Source organism: Carcharodon carcharias, chromosome 9 (assembly GCF_017639515.1).
Source record: "Carcharodon carcharias isolate sCarCar2 chromosome 9, sCarCar2.pri, whole genome shotgun sequence".
In the NCBI taxonomy this organism is placed as follows: Eukaryota; Metazoa; Chordata; class Chondrichthyes; order Lamniformes; family Lamnidae; genus Carcharodon; species Carcharodon carcharias.
The window spans coordinates 70562330-70578061 of NC_054475.1; the positions used below are offsets into that span (position 1 = coordinate 70562330).

The 15732-nt window shown below is 44.6% G+C and overlaps 1 protein-coding gene across 1 annotated transcript in view; it reads left to right on the plus strand.

The window, feature by feature from the left end:
- The window catches only part of LOC121282430 (voltage-dependent L-type calcium channel subunit alpha-1S-like), a 746261-nt gene that overhangs the window by 502977 nt on the left and 227552 nt on the right, over positions 1-15732 (plus strand). Inside the window, exon 21 of the mRNA XM_041196142.1 lies at positions 11080-11167. Coding sequence (XP_041052076.1) covers positions 11080-11167 — 88 coding nt within the window. The remainder of the gene's footprint in view (positions 1-11079; positions 11168-15732) is intronic.

The window sequence follows — 15732 nt, forward strand, 5'->3', positions numbered from 1 at the left end:
AACCATTTTCAGCTGCTTCATCAATGACCTTCCTTCCATCATAAGGTCAGAAGTGGGGATGTTTGCTAATGATTGCACAATGTTCAGCATCATTCATGGCTCCTCAGATACTGAAGCAGTCTGTGCCGATGTGTAGCAAGACCTGGACAACATTCAGGCTTGGGCTGATAAGTGGCAAATAACGTTCATGCCACACAAGTGTCAGGAAATGACCATCTTGAACAAGGGAGTAGGTTCTTGACATGCCCCTTGACATTCAATGGCATTACCATCTCTGAATTCCCCCACTATCAACATCCTGGGGGTTACCATTGACCAGAAACTGAACTGGACTAGCCATATAAATACTGTGGCTACAAGAGCAGGTCAGAGGCTAGGAATTCTGGAGTGACTATCTCACCTCCTGACTCCCCATAGCCTGTCCACTATCCACACGTCAGGACTGTGATGGAATATTTTACATTTGCCTGGATGAGTGCAGCTCCCACAAAAACCTACTTGATTGACACCCATCCCCCACTTTAAATTTTCACTCCCTCCACCACTGACGCACAGTAGCAACAGTGTGTACCATCTACAAGATGCACTGCAGCAACTCACCAAGGCTCTTTTCACAGCACCTTCCAAACCCATGACCACTGCCATCTAGAAGGACAAGGGCAGCAGGCACACGGGAACACCACCAGTTGGAAGTTCCCCTCCAAGCCACTCACCATCCTGACTTGGAAATATATCGGCGTTCCTTCACTGTCACTGGGTCAAAATCCTGAGACTCTCTTCCTAACAGCAGAATCACACAGTGCAGAAGAGGCCCTTCGGCCAATACACAAGAAACACCTGATCTACCTACCTAATCCCATTTACCAGCACTTGGCCCATAGCCTTGAATGTTATGACGTGCCAAGTACTCATCCAGGTACTTTTTAAAGGATGTGAGGCAACCCGCCTCCACCACCCTCCCAGACAGCGCATTCCAGACCATCACCACCTTCTGGGTAAAAAAGCTTTTCCTCACGTCCCCCCTAAACCTCCTGCCCCTCACCTTGAACTTATGTCCCCTTGTGACTGACCCTTCAACTAAGGGGAACAGCTGCTCCCTATCCACCTTGTCCATGTCCTTCATAATCTTGTACACCTCAATCAGGTCGCCCCTCAGTCTTCTCTGCTGCAATGAAAACAACCCAAGTCTCTCCAACCTCTCTTCATAACTTAAATGTTTCATCCTAGGCAACATCCTGGTGAATCTCCTCTGCACCCCCTCCACTGCAATCACATCCTTCCTATAATGTGGCGAGCAGAACTGCACACAGTACTCCAGATGTGGCCTCACCAAGGTTCTATACAACTCCAACATGACCTCCCTACTTTTGTAATCTATGCTTTGATTGATAAAGGCAAGTGTCCCATATGCCTTTTTTACCATCCCACTAACATGCCCCTCCGCCTTCAGAGATCTATGGACACACAAGCCTTTTGTTCCACAGAACTTCCTAGTGTCATGCCATTCATTGAATACTTCCTTGTCAAATTACTCCTTCCAAAGTGTATCACCTCACACTTTTCAGGGTTAGTTTCCATCTGCCACTTATCTGCCCATTTGACCATCCCATCTATATCTTCCTGTAGCCAAAGACACTCAACTTCACTGTTAACCACCCGGCCAATCTTTGTGTCATCCGCAAACTTACTAATCCTAACCCTCACATAGTCATCTGTATCATTTATATAAATGACGAATAATAGGGGACCCAGCACAGATCCCTGTGGTACGCCAGTACTGGCTTCCAGTCACTAAAGCATCATTCTGTCATCACCCTCTGTCTCCTACAACTAAGCCAATTTTGAATCCACCTCATCAAATTACACTGTATCCCATGTGCATTTGCCTTCTTTATAAGTTTCCCATGTTAAAGACTTTGCTGAAATCCATATAAACTACATCAACTACACTACCCTCATCTACACACCTGGTCACCTCAAAAAATTCAATCAAATTTGTTAAGCATGATCTCCCTCTGACAAAGCCATGCTGACTATCCCTGATCAAACCTTGCCTCTCCAAGTGCAGGTGGATTCTCTCCTTCAGAGTTTTCTCCAATAGTTTCCCTACCACTGACATGAGACTCACTGGCCTATAGTTCCCTGGCTTCTCTCTACAACCCTTCTTAAATAGCAGAACCACATTACCTGTTCTCCAGTTCTCTGGCACCTCCCCTGTGGCCAGAGAGGAATTAAAAATTTGGTTCAGAGCCCCTGCAATCTCCTCCCTTGCATCTCTCAGCTGTCTGCGACACAAATAACCTGGACCTGGAGATTTGTCCACTTTTAAGCCTGCCAACACCTCCAATACCTTGTCACCCCGTATATCAATTTGCTCAAGAACCTCGCAGTCTCTCTTCCCGCGGTACCGTGGGTGTACCTTTTTTAAAATTCATTTATGGGATATGGCGAGGCCAGCATTTATTGCCCATTCCTAATTGTCCTTGAGAAAGTGGTGATGAGTTATCTTCTTGAACGTTGCACCTTATGGACAAGGAGATGACTCACCGCCACCTTCTGAAGGACAACTAGAGATGAGCAATAAATACTGACCTAGCCAGTGATGCCCACATCCTGTGAATGAATCAATAAAAAAAATTGGTTTGGCCTCAGCTGGAGAATTGCAGCCCATTCAGGCCACACTTAAGATGTAAAGGCATTAGAGAGAGTGCAGAAAAGATTCACGAGAATGGTTCCAGGGATGAGGACTTCAGTAATGTAGATAGATTGGAGAAGTTGGGACTGTTTTCCTTGGAGAAGAGAAGGTTGAGAGGAGATTTGATAGGGGTATTCGCAGGAACATAGGAGGAGGCCATTCAGCTCATTGAACCCACTCTGATACCCAATACCAATATGGCTGATCATCCACTTCAATGCCTTTTCCCCACATTATCTTCATATCCTTTTACGTCATTGCTATTTAGAAATCTGTCAATATCTACTTTAAACATACTCAATGATTGAGTTTCCGAGCATTCTTTGGTAGAGAATTGCAAAGCTTCACAATGGCCAACGTGCGATAATTCAAAATCATGAGGGATTTGTGTGGAGTAGATACTGTTCTCATTGGTGAGATCGCGAACAAAAGGACACGGATCCATGGTAACCGACAAGAGAAGCAATGGTGACACGTGGAAAATCTCTTCCATGCAGCGAGTGTTTGGGATTTGGAATACACTGCCTGAGAGTGTGGTGGAGGCAGGTACAACCGAGGCATTTGGAAGGGAATTACACTGTTATCTGAAATGGAAGAACGTGCAGGGTTATGGAGAGAATGTGGGGGAATGTCACTCAGTGAATTGCTCATTCCGAGAGCCAGCACAGATATGACAGGCTGAATGACCTCCTCCTGCGTGGTAATGGTTCTGTGGTTTTGCAGTTCTACATCGATGTAATATTGTATTCTGTAACATCCTCTTCTTGCTAAGCATGTGAAACACAAAGCATTTTTGCACATCAGTGTGTTACTACATAGTGTAGCTGTTCTGATTTCTTGCAGCACCATGCAATATAATGTTGTGTTCCAGATGATTTAATTTTTCTCCTGCTATATGCATGTAACACAGCAGCTCATTTCACTGATCTGAAAATTGCTTCTGGCATGAGCTCATTCTGGTTCCTAATGAAATATTTCATTACATTCCTGAGTTTACAGTGTGGCTGATGAGCCATTTTGCCTGGTTGAAGCCAAGAGGGAGGTGAAGAGGAAAAAGGGTGTGGATTGCTACAAGTGTTTAAAGACAGAAAAATTCATAGAAAGCTGCAAACGATTGAAGTACAATAGTTAAATGATATGTGTGATGAATTAGAAGCAGGAAATCAGAAAGGCAATATACGGAAACTTTACCAAACAGTTCAATTAACTACAAGAAAGTTTCAACCTCACCTGAATTACATTCAGTCAGCTTCTGGCAAGATTGAAATGGAAGTGAAGAAACTTGCTGCTTGATGGTGTGAATATTGTGAGTACATTTCCAAGGATGACACTGAGTCGGAAGTTAAATGTGAGCCTGCTCCACTTTGAGCTGAGGTACAGTGAGCCATTTATCAGACGTCCAGCCATCGGGCCAAGGGTTGGACACTATACTGGTGGAATTACTTAAGATGGGAGGAGAATTGGTAGTGTACAGGATGTATAGATCTGTGTGGCACTGTGGGAGACTGGTGACTGGCTGGAGGACTGGACTGATTCTACCTTTATCGTTCTCCTGAAGAATGGTGACCTGAAACAGCGAACAAATTATAAAACAATTACTTTAGTCTCCCACGCTGGTCAAATCTTACTGAGGACCATCCTGGAATGGATCTGGAAAAAGACAGAGGGAGATTGCTGATGAGCAAGCTGAACTTCGACATGGAAGAGGAATCAGAGACGAAGTCACTCACCTTAGAATGATAATGCGCAAAGTCCAAGAACATCAGCAGCTGGAATACATGTGCTCATTTAGTGTGAGAAGGCATTCGATCCAGTTTCACACAAGAAACTCTGGTTGACAATGTTAGATATGGGATACTCACCACGTTTAATTAACTTGCTAGCCAGGCTTTATTGTAAGCAACGAGCCAGGGTCAGTGTTGCCGGCACCCTCTCAGAATGGCTCAGAGTCAATTAGGGTGTTAAGACAGTGTCCTCTTGCCATAATTATTCAATGTCCAAGCAGATATGATTATGAGAGAGACACTTGATGGATACAAAGATGGAACACTGATTGATGAGCAGTGAGTTTCAAAGATTTGATATCCTGGTGACCATAACAAGCTTAAATTGTGCCATGTTGGGGTCACTATCACTAAAATGCTCCCCCACCACCACCTCAGCCACCTGTCCAGTTTCATTCCCCAGAATTAGGTCCAGCGCTGTGCCGGCCTTTGTTGGACCCTCTTAAAAAGTTCCTCTGTACACATTTCAAGAAATCCACTCCTTAACATTATGTCTACCACAATTAATATTAGGAAAGTTGAAATCATCTAATATAATTACTCAGAGATAAAAACAAAAAAACTGCGGATGCTAGAAATCCAAAACAAAAACAGAATTACCTGGAAAAACTCAGCAGGTCTGGCAGCATCGGCGGAGAAGAAAAGAGTTGACGTTTCGAGTCCTCATGACCCTTCGACAGAACTTGAGTTTGAGTCCAAGAAAGAGTTGAAATATAAGCTGGTTTAAGGTGTGTGTGTGGGGGTCGGAGAGATAGAGAGACAGAGAGGTGGAGGGGGGTGGGTGTGGTTGTAGGGACAAACAAACAGTGATAGAAGCAGATCATCAAAATATGTCAACGACAATAGAACAATAGAACACATAGGTGTTAAAGTTAAAGTTGATGATATTATCTAAACGAATGTGCTAATTAAGAATGGATGGTAGGGCACTCAAGGTATAGCTCTAGTGGGGGTTTTTTTTATTATTTTTTTTATAATGGAAATAGGTGGGAAAAGGAAAATCTTTATAATTTATTGGAAAAAAAAAGGGGAAGGGGGAAACAGAAAGGGGGTGGGGATGGGGGAGGGAGCTCACGACCTAAAGTCAACAACTTTAGGTCGTGAGCTCCCTCCCCCATCCCCACCCCCTTTCTGTTTCCCCCTTCCCTTTTTTTTTCCAATAAATTATAAAGATTTTCCTTTTCCCACCTATTTCCATTATAAAAAAATAAAAAATAAAAAAAAAATAAAAAAAAAACCCACTAGAGCTATACCTTGAGTGCCCTACCATCCATTCTTAATTAGCACATTCATTTAGATAATATCACCAACTTTAACTTTAACACCTATGTGTTCTATTGTTCTATTGTCGTTGACATCTTTTGATGATCTGCTTCTATCACTGCTTGTTTGTCCCTACAACCACACCCCCCCCCTCCACCTCTCTGTCTCTCTATCTCTCCGCCCCCCACACACACACCTTAAACCAGCTTATATTTCAACTCTTTCTTGGACTCAAACTCAAGTTCTGTCGAAGGGTCATGAGGACTCGAAACGTCAACTCTTTTCTTCTCCGCCGATGCTGCCAGACCTGCTGAGTTTTTCCAGGTAATTCTGTTTTTGTTTTTAATATAATTACTCTATTGTTATTGTTTTTACACACTTCTGCAAATTATGCACATATTTGCTGCTAAATTTCCCGCTGACTATCTGGGGGTCTATAACAAATAGCTAACAATGTGGCCGCCCCTTTTTTATTTCTAAGCTCTACCCACAAAGCTTCATTCAATGCCCCCTTCAAGATATCATCTCTCCTTACTGCAGTAACTGACTCCTTAGCTAATAATGCAATGCCTCCTCCTCTTTTAGCCCCTCCCCTGTCTCACCTGAAGATTCTATATCCTGGAATGTTGAGCTGCCAATCCTGCCCCTCCCTCAACCACGTCTCAGTGATGGCTACTATATCACAATTCCACATGTGAATCCTCACCCTTAGCTCATCCGTTTTACCTGTAATACTCCTGGCATTAAAGTAGAGGCCATCCAGCCTTGCCTTACTCCCTTGAAACTTAACGCAGCTGTACTCCCTCTGACTTGATTGTTTTACTATATTATGATGTGCCATATTCTACTAACATTCTGTGTCCCCTCACCCTGCTGAATTAGCTTAAACTCCCCCCAATAGCACTAGCAACACTGCCCGTAAGAATGTTAGTCCCATTCTGGTAGACCATTCCACTTGTACAGGTCCCACCTTCCCCAGAAACAATCCCAGTGATCCAGGAATCTGAAACCCTCCCTCCTGCACCAACTCTTAAGCCACATATTCATCTGCGCAATTCTCCTATTTCTGAACTCGCTAGCACATGGCACTGAGAATAATCCAGAGATTACAACCCGGGAGGTCTTGCTTTTTAGTCTACTGCCAAACTCCCTGAATTCTTGATGCATATCTCATCCCTCTTTCTACCTATGTCACTGGTACCAACATGTACCATGACCTGTGCCTTATCACCCTCTCCCTTCAGGATGTCCTGCAGCCATTCAGTGACATCCCGGACCCTGGCACCAGGGAGGCAACACACCATCCTGGAGTCATGTTGATGTCCACAGTAGCGTCTATCTGTTCCCCTGACAATAGAATCTCCTATTACTATTGTTCTTCCTCTTTTCCTCTCCTCCTGTACAGACAGGCCGCTTGTGGTGCCAGAAGCTTGGCTCTGTCTGCCCTCCCTGGAGGAACCAGCGCTCTCATCAGCCTCCAAAGTGGAATACTGATTTGCGAGCGGGACCCCAGGGGACTCCTGAACTACCTGCCTGTTTCTCTTGGACTGCCTGGTGGACACCCATACCCTTCCTTCCTCAAGTCCCTTCAGCTGTGGTGTGACCACCTCTCTAAACGTGGTATCCACGATGCTCTCAGACTCGTGGATGCTCCACAGTGTCACCTGTTGCTGTTCCAGCTCTGAAACCTGAGCTTCCAGGGCAGCTGGACACACTTCCTGCACACATGCTGGTCCCGGGCACTAGAAATGTTCCCAGCTTCCCACATGGAAGACAAGGAGCACACCACGGCTTTGAGGTCTCCTGCCATGACTTTTAAATTAAACCTTTTAAATCAATTACTCCAGGGCCCTTCTTTCCTGATCCTCATTACTACAGAATATGTAAACTATAAATGACAAAAAGACCATAAACTATAAGCAATAAAAATAGTAAGTACTTACCCGACCTTACCCACTACTTACCAGCTATTCCTTTCCCTTGTAACCTGTACTGCTGCAGCAGGGCAAGATCACTGTCTGAAGATTTAAGAAGTTGGATAGCAAAGAAAAAATGCAAAGAGCACCTCTTCCTCTATGCACTGAATTCCCACTGTGCACCAAATTTCCAATACCCACATTCACTCTGGCTGTGTCTCACTCATGATGAGGCCTCTCCCCTGTTTGTGTGCAAGCCAATGGGCCAAAGGGCCTCTTCTGCCCTGTATGATTCTGTGATTCTGTGGTGACATTAATCCGCTCGTTAATGCAGTGGAGGAGCTACAGGATTTGGTGGGTCGTCTTGATGCAGTTAACCAGAAATAGTCTCCTGATCAATGTTGACAAGACAAAGATAATGGGGATGGGGTGGAAAAACCTGCTAGATTCAGATTAATGAAGTTCAGCTTGAACAGGTTGAAAGTTTCTGCTATCTTGGGTCACTCATCACGCAAGAAGCAGAGTCCACCAAAGAAATTCAGGCTAGTTTTTGCAAGGGTCATGGTGTTGTGAACTCACTAAAAAGAGTATGGAGTAGCCAGAGCATCTCAATTATAACAAAAATTCATTTTCTGAAAGCCCTTGTGCAGCCAGTGACAATGTACACCTGTGAAAACTGGACCATCAGGAGGATCAGGAGCGAGACTCAAATAAGAGCATTTGAAATGAACAAATTCAGATGGATATTCCGTGTGTAACAGACAGCCAGGTGGACAAATGAGTGGGTGCTCGAGAAAACTGGTGTGAAGAAGAACCTTTTTGAGGCAGTGATATTAAGGAAGCTCAGATTTTGGATGTGTTTGCAACAGGAGGAGAGTGTTTGGAAAAAGAGGGAATGCAAGGCAAAACACCTGGAAAATGTGCACAAGGAAGAGTCAAGATGGCATAAATGGATAATATCAGAACATGGACTGGCCTCTCTATGGGACAGGCAGTGAGGGCAGCGGAGAATAGAAATCGGTGGAGAAAGATTGTTCATAGTCTGTCGGCTCTCAGAACCAAGACAGATGAAAGACAATACAAGACATGTCAGTACAAACTTTTAAAAACTGTATTCCTTTTAAAATGTAGGCTGATGAACTGCCAAGAGGGCCTGATGATTTGCAACTTCAACAGACTGACAAGCTTTCTGGAAAGTTCTGAATTGGATTATAATGGTGGGGCTCTTCCCCTTGAATGGATATTCATGAACAGCACTTATCTATGGAATTCCACACTTACTATTGTCGGAGGTTACTCCAAAACACAGAGACAATAGACTCTATGACTCCAGGTTTGTCATGTAACAAAGAGAGCTATCAAGACCAGTTATCCACAAATGAATAGTGAAAGACCACCATTTGCCTTCCTTGAATATCAATGACCTTTGGCCATGTGACGGAAACTACTTTGTTCTTACTGGCAGACCACTATTTGCCTTCTATTGTGTATCAATGGCCTTTAATCAGGTGATTAAAACTGTTCTATGAACCTGAAAGGGCCGTAACTTCCATTGAGTGATAATCAGTCGGATTGCCACTCTGCTCCTAATTATGTAACCTAAAATGAAGCTGCACCTTTCTTGTCCCACCTTCCAACTGAAGCTGGGTGAAAAAGGTGCAGTGCAGCAGGTTCCCGAGGCCTTGTGTCAAGGGCAGCTGTCAGAGGTAAGGAAGATATGCCCTTTTTTTTACAGCATTAGCTGCTGTAAAGCAGGTAGGCTTAAAGGTCCAGCTACTTTGAGAAGCAAGGGAGAAGGTAAGTTAGTAAGGTACATGGAGGGAGGCGGTGGGGTGGAGGGGGTGTGGTGGGGGGGGGTGTCAGATGGCCATTGTGGGGGGGGTTATGGTTAGATAGTGTGGACGGGTTGGGTGTTCGGTGGTGAGGTGGTGGTTGGACAGCTTGAGGGGTTTGGGTGGTCAGTGGGACAGTGGGAGGGGTGTCAGGTGGCCAGTGGTATGGGGTGGTGGTTGGACAGTTTGGGTGGTCAGTGGGGTGGGGGGGGGAGGTGGGGGGGGTTGCTATCAGGTGGCCAGTGGGGTTTAGGTGGTCAGTGGGGGTTGTTGGAGGTAGTCAGAGAGATGGGGCAGGTAATCGGGGGGTGGACGGTGTAGTTGGGTGGGGGTGGGCATTGTAGTCCAGGGCCAAGGGGGTGGGGAGGGCAGTCAGGGTGTCCCGTGGGGCCTCAGGTTGGTCGGGGAGGTGGGGTACGGCGGTAGTTGGGGTGTTCCATGGAGGCTTGGAGGACGGGGGTAGTCCCGTGGCGGGAAGTATTATAGTTAGTCAGTACTCTTCTCACCCAGAAGTTAAATATGGTTTTAATTCTTCTAACTTTTCCTGGCTAACTATTATTGTAATACCAGTGGAACTATCTGAAGTTTGTGATTTAAATCACAGTATGGGATGGTTCCTATTGCAGGACAATTGTCCAACAGAAGTTTGAATTTCCTTACATGGGGGCTTCTAGCTTCTAGTTGGTGGGGGTTCCTCAGTGCGTCTTCGGGGTACCCCCCAGGTATGACACCCAGGGGAATGGAAATTATGGGCCAAAATCTTTTATTCCAAGACCCTGCCTGTTCTGGTGCAATCTGCAGACCAACATTAATGGTATCACAACTGCAGAGAAGGACTGCATCTTGCCTTTCAAGAACTGCGAGGCTTAAAGGTCTTTTTAAAGAGCCTCCTCCAGCTTGTTTTCCGAAAAACTTTGAGTTCATCTGTAAAGAAATTGGACCTCAGGTTATAACAGCCACCAGTGCCTGTCTACATAACCTGCTGAACAGCCTTCCCTTTGAAGGAACCCGGCAGTTAATCCGGATTTGACCTCAGCCATCTGAACTTACCTGAACTACAATTCCAGAGTGGAAAAGTTCCCTCCTTCACCAAACTCTCAAAGACATGTGAACTGATAACTATTCTGTTTGGTACTAATACTTATAGAAGTGCACTGCCTTGTTTAATTGTATCTTTCTTGGATGTATGTTATGTGATTGATGTAGTGTAGACTTTCCAGGATGAGTGTGAATAAATAATACTCCTTGCGTAAATCCATGAGTGTCTGCTTCTGGTGATTTTAAATTGACCATTCACTAACAGGGGTTTGGAAATACACATCAGAAAAAATCAACACTGGCTATGGACAGAAGGTAAGGGGAATTGGGGGTTTCAGTTTATCTTTTTCCCCTGTCCTTAAAAAGTGACAGCAATGTGTACTAGGGCATTTCTGGAATTGAGGCAATAGGTACTTGGTTAGTCATAGTGTCTAGGCTGACAGATTTCTGGGTTGTTTGTGAATGAATGAACGAGTGAGCATGTGTACACATATGAGTTCATTGTGCAGAGTGTTCAGTTAAGGAGCTCAGTCCTTACCTTTCTTTTCCAGGTCCAGTGCTATCTCTGTGGTAAAGATTCTTCGAGTCCTCCGAGTGCTCAGACCTTTGAGAGCTATTAACAGAGCAAAGGGATTAAAGGTGAGCTAATGTGTGGACAACATGTTTGTGTGACTACATGTGAATTCAGTTGCATGTGCACATGTATGTGTGAGTCCTTGTGTATATGTGAGTACATTTGTGTGTATACCTCGATGGGTGTGTGAGGACAGGTTTACAAGTGTGAGTTGTGCATGTGTAGATGCACATATGAGTGAGCCTATGTATGAATACATGTCAATATGCACCCAAAAGTATGCCTGTGTGAGAGCACATGTGTGTCGATGCATGTGTTGTGAGTACACATCTGCATGCACGCATAAGTGTCTGCATTGAGTAGAGTGTGAGTACATGTGTATATGTCTAAGTACATGAGTCTGTTTGTAATTGTTCATCCTACATGCGGACAGGGTTAACGTTTTCCTTTGGTTTTTTTTAATCTTCACTTTTGTCAGCTGTGCAGGTAATTAAGCAGTAGGAACAGTTCCACAGACTGTTCAACTTAATGGCTCTATGTTTATTTTTTGTGGATGTCGCTGGCTGGGCCACCCCTAATTGCCCTTGAGAACTGAGTGGCTTGCTAGCCCATGTCAGAGTTCATTATATTGCTTTAGGCCAGACCAGGTAAGGATGGCAGATTTCCTTCCCTAAAGGACATTAGTGAACCAGATGGGTTTTTACAACAATCCATTAGATTTTTAATATTAATTCAAATTTCACCACCTGTCATGGTGGGATTTGAACCCAGTTCCCCAGAGCATTACCCTGAGTACCTGGAGTACTGGTCCAGTGACAATGCCACTACGCCACTGCCTCCCTTTAATAATTGCATTATTAAAGCACTGTTAAAGTAATAAAATATACCAAGGTGCTTCTTCAAACAAAATATGACATCGAACCACGTAAGGAGACAATAGGACAGGTACCAAAAGTTTGGTCAAAGAGATAGGTTTTAAGGGAGGCTGGAGAGGTTATTGAAGGAGCGCAGATATCTCTGAGGATTGTAAGGCTGAAGATGATTTTTTTTTCCTTTATTGGGAAGTGGGCATTGTTGGCAAGCCAGCATTTGTTGCCCATCCCTAATTGCCCTTGAACTGACTGGCTGGCTAGGCCATTTCAGAGGGCAGTCAACCACATTGCTGGAATCACATGTAGGCTAGACCAGTTAAGGATATGAGTGAACCAGGTGGGTTTTTACAACGATCGATGATAGTTTCATGATCACAATTACTGAGGCTAGCTTTATATTCCAGATTTATTAATTGAATTTAATTCCACCAGCTGTCATGGTGGGATTTGAACTCACGTGCCTGGGGCATTAGCCTGGGTCTCTAGATTACTAGTCTGGTGACATTTCCACTGTATCACCATCTGTCCCCAAACAGAGATAGGAATGGGAGAAGCCATGGAGGGATTTGAAAATAAGGGTGAGCATTTTAAAACACAGGTGCTGTTTAAGGTCAGCGAGCATATGGGGTGATGTGTGTTTGTTAGGACACAGATAACAGAGTTTTGGATGAGCTGAAGTTTACAGTTGGTGGAAGTGGGAGGCTGGCAGAATGTTAGAATAATGGAACCCGGAAGTAACAAAAGCATGATGAAAGTTTCAACAGCAGATAAGCTGACGCAGTGGCAGAGTTGGATGATGTCAAGGTGGTATTGCTGGTGAGATTAATATGTGATCAGAGCTCATCTCAGGGACAAATAGGATATTGATACTGCAAATGGCCTGGTTCAGACTGACCAGGGAGAGAGAAGAGAATTTGTGGCAGGGACCAAAGACAATATATATTTGGAGAGAATTTCTGTTCATGCAGTGCTGGACTTTGGAGAGGTAGAACTAGTGATCCATGATCCATAGGAGCTAAGAACCTCCAACAGTCTTGGGATTTAAATCCTGCAGTGGCATTCTGAGATATGCAGATTTAATATCTCTCAGATGTTGTCAAAGGATTTTGAATCAAAAATCTCTGGCTAATTTTCTCTTAGGCTGTATTGGAGACTGAGGAGATTCTTTGATAGAGCTTCCCATCTCTGACTTCAAATCATCATTTTCTATTGCCCACTCAAGTAACATAAAAATGTTCTCAATGAGATTTCTTCATTGTTTCCTCCCTCAGCCTTTGGACTGAGTGACTCCTCACCCATACTCAGTGATTTCATGTTCCATCTCAAAATCATGTTCTCCCTCCTCTGAGTTCACTGCTGTCTGATCCTTCCCAAATCTTTCCCTCCCCAATCCATATTCGTAGTCATCCCCTTGACCTTGCCATCTCACGTGATCTTGCTAGTCCCATTAGATCAATTACAGATAAGGCCATCTCTGATCTCCTTATTACTCACCACCCACATCCTCTTCCACACCCTAACCCTACCTCCTCCTGTATCTGCCTCTGGAAGAAAGTCTCCCCCAATTCACTTACCACTGAACTTTCATAATTACAGTGATGCAGCCTTTGGTTATCTGTTCACAGTATTTCTGCAGCTACTGATTTGCTCAACCGCACCTTTGATGTTCTAGTCCCTCATCTCCGCTTCCTTAAGTCCATCGATGCAGACTTGAAAGGTCAAATGTTTTAGCCATTCACCACCAGATCTGACTGGATAACATAGAGGACTGAAATAAAAGCAAAATACTGTGGGTGCTAGAAATCTGAAATAAAACAGGAAATGCTGGGAAAACTCAAGCAGGTTGGCAGTATCTGTGGAGAGAGAAACTAAGTTAATGTTTCGAGTCTGTATGACTCTTCTTCTGAGCACTGTTGGGTCCTGTTCTTGTGTTGGAAAACTGCTCGCTATTCCAAATCACCCTGGAATGCAAAAGATAAACTCCGACTTCCTTTCTCCACTGCAAGCCGTCTTCTTAACCTCTTCTCCCCTGTCTCATTCCACTCACCTCCAACAATAAGTACAAGAAGTTCATGAGTTTCTTTGTCACCAGGATTCAAACTGTTGCCACAAAAACATGCTTTATATCTGATAATGATTTTAAATCCACTGGCTAAAAACCCGAATTAAACCTTTTAAAACAGAGACCAAAGTGTGACTTCAGCTCGCAGCCAAAGATGGCCTAAAGGCATAGTGTTGGTTTTCACAGGTCTGCTGATGACACCTCGCCACCACCTCTCTCAACCCCTCCACTGTCTCTAAACCATCAAACTGCTGATCCAACATCCAGTACTGGATGAGCAGAAATTTCCTTCCAATAGACATTGGGAACACTGAAGCAAATTGTCTTTGATCCTCACAAACTAACTCGGTTTTCTAGCCACCAACTCCATACCTCTTCTTGCTAATTGTCTGAAGCTGAATCAAACTATTCTCAACATTTCTGTATTATTTGATGACCACATTATTTTCTGACCACATGTCCCCACCATCACTAAGACATCCTTAACATCACCAACTCTATGTCCTCTTATCTGCAGCTGAAACCCTCATTCATGCCTTTGTTATCTCCAGACATGACTCTCCCAACACATTCCTGGCTGATCTTCCACATTCTACCATCCAGAAACTTGAGGTCATCCAAAACTGTGCAGCCCATACCCTAAATGACACAGGCCCTGTTCACCTTCAGCCCTGTGCTCCCTGACCTTCATTGACTCCTGGTAAATTAACAGATTAGAATTCTCATCCTTGTTTTCAAATCTCCCCGTGCCCTCACCTTGCCCCTCCCTATCGCTGTAACCTCCACCAGTTTCACAAGCCTCCGAGAAAACTGTTCTCCAATTCTGCCCTCTAGAGCATCCCAGATTTTAAGTCTGTGTTCTCAACTGCAAAAATCCCTAAGCTCTGGAATTCCCTCCCTAAAGCTTTCCACCTCTCTCTCCTTCTTCAAATCTCTTTGAAAAAGCTTTTGGTCATTTTCACTAATATTTCCTTTGTGGCTCAGTATCATTATTTGCTATATAATTCCCCCATGAAATGCCTTTGCATTCTTTATAATGATAAATGAACTATAGAAATGTTCTCAATATCAGAAGAAGTTGTATGTTTCACAATTCAATCCCAGCAAGTCCACAGTCCCTCTGTGCCCAGCCCCCAGCCCCCCAGTCCCTCTGTGCCCAGCCCCCATTCCCCCAGTAACCTCTGTGCCCAGCCCCCACCCCCCCAGTCCCTCTGTGCCCAGCCCCCACCCCCCCAGTCCCTCTGTGCCCAGCCCCCAACCCCCCAGTCCCTCTGTGCCCAGCCCCCAACCCCCCAGTCCCTCTGTGCCCAACCTGCACCGCCCCCCAGTCCCTCTGTGCCCAACCCCCACCAACCCCCCCCCACACAGTCCCTCTGTGCCCAGCCCCTATCCCCCCAGTCCCTCTGTGCCCAACCTGCACCGCTCCCCCAGTCCCTCTGTGCTCAACCCCCACCAACCACCGCCCCCCCCCAACCCCTCTGTGCCCAGCTCCTACTGTGAGTAGGCCTGAGTAGTAGATTTTAGTGTAATTGACCGTTTTTAGGTTAATTTAATGTTCTATTCACTGTAATAAGTTAACAAGGACAAAACTTCATTTTGTGTTAACAGTGAGATAAAATCTTAATTTGATAATCACTCACATATATTAGTTAAATATTGGGACACAATTAGGAACCATCCAGAGACAGATGATTGA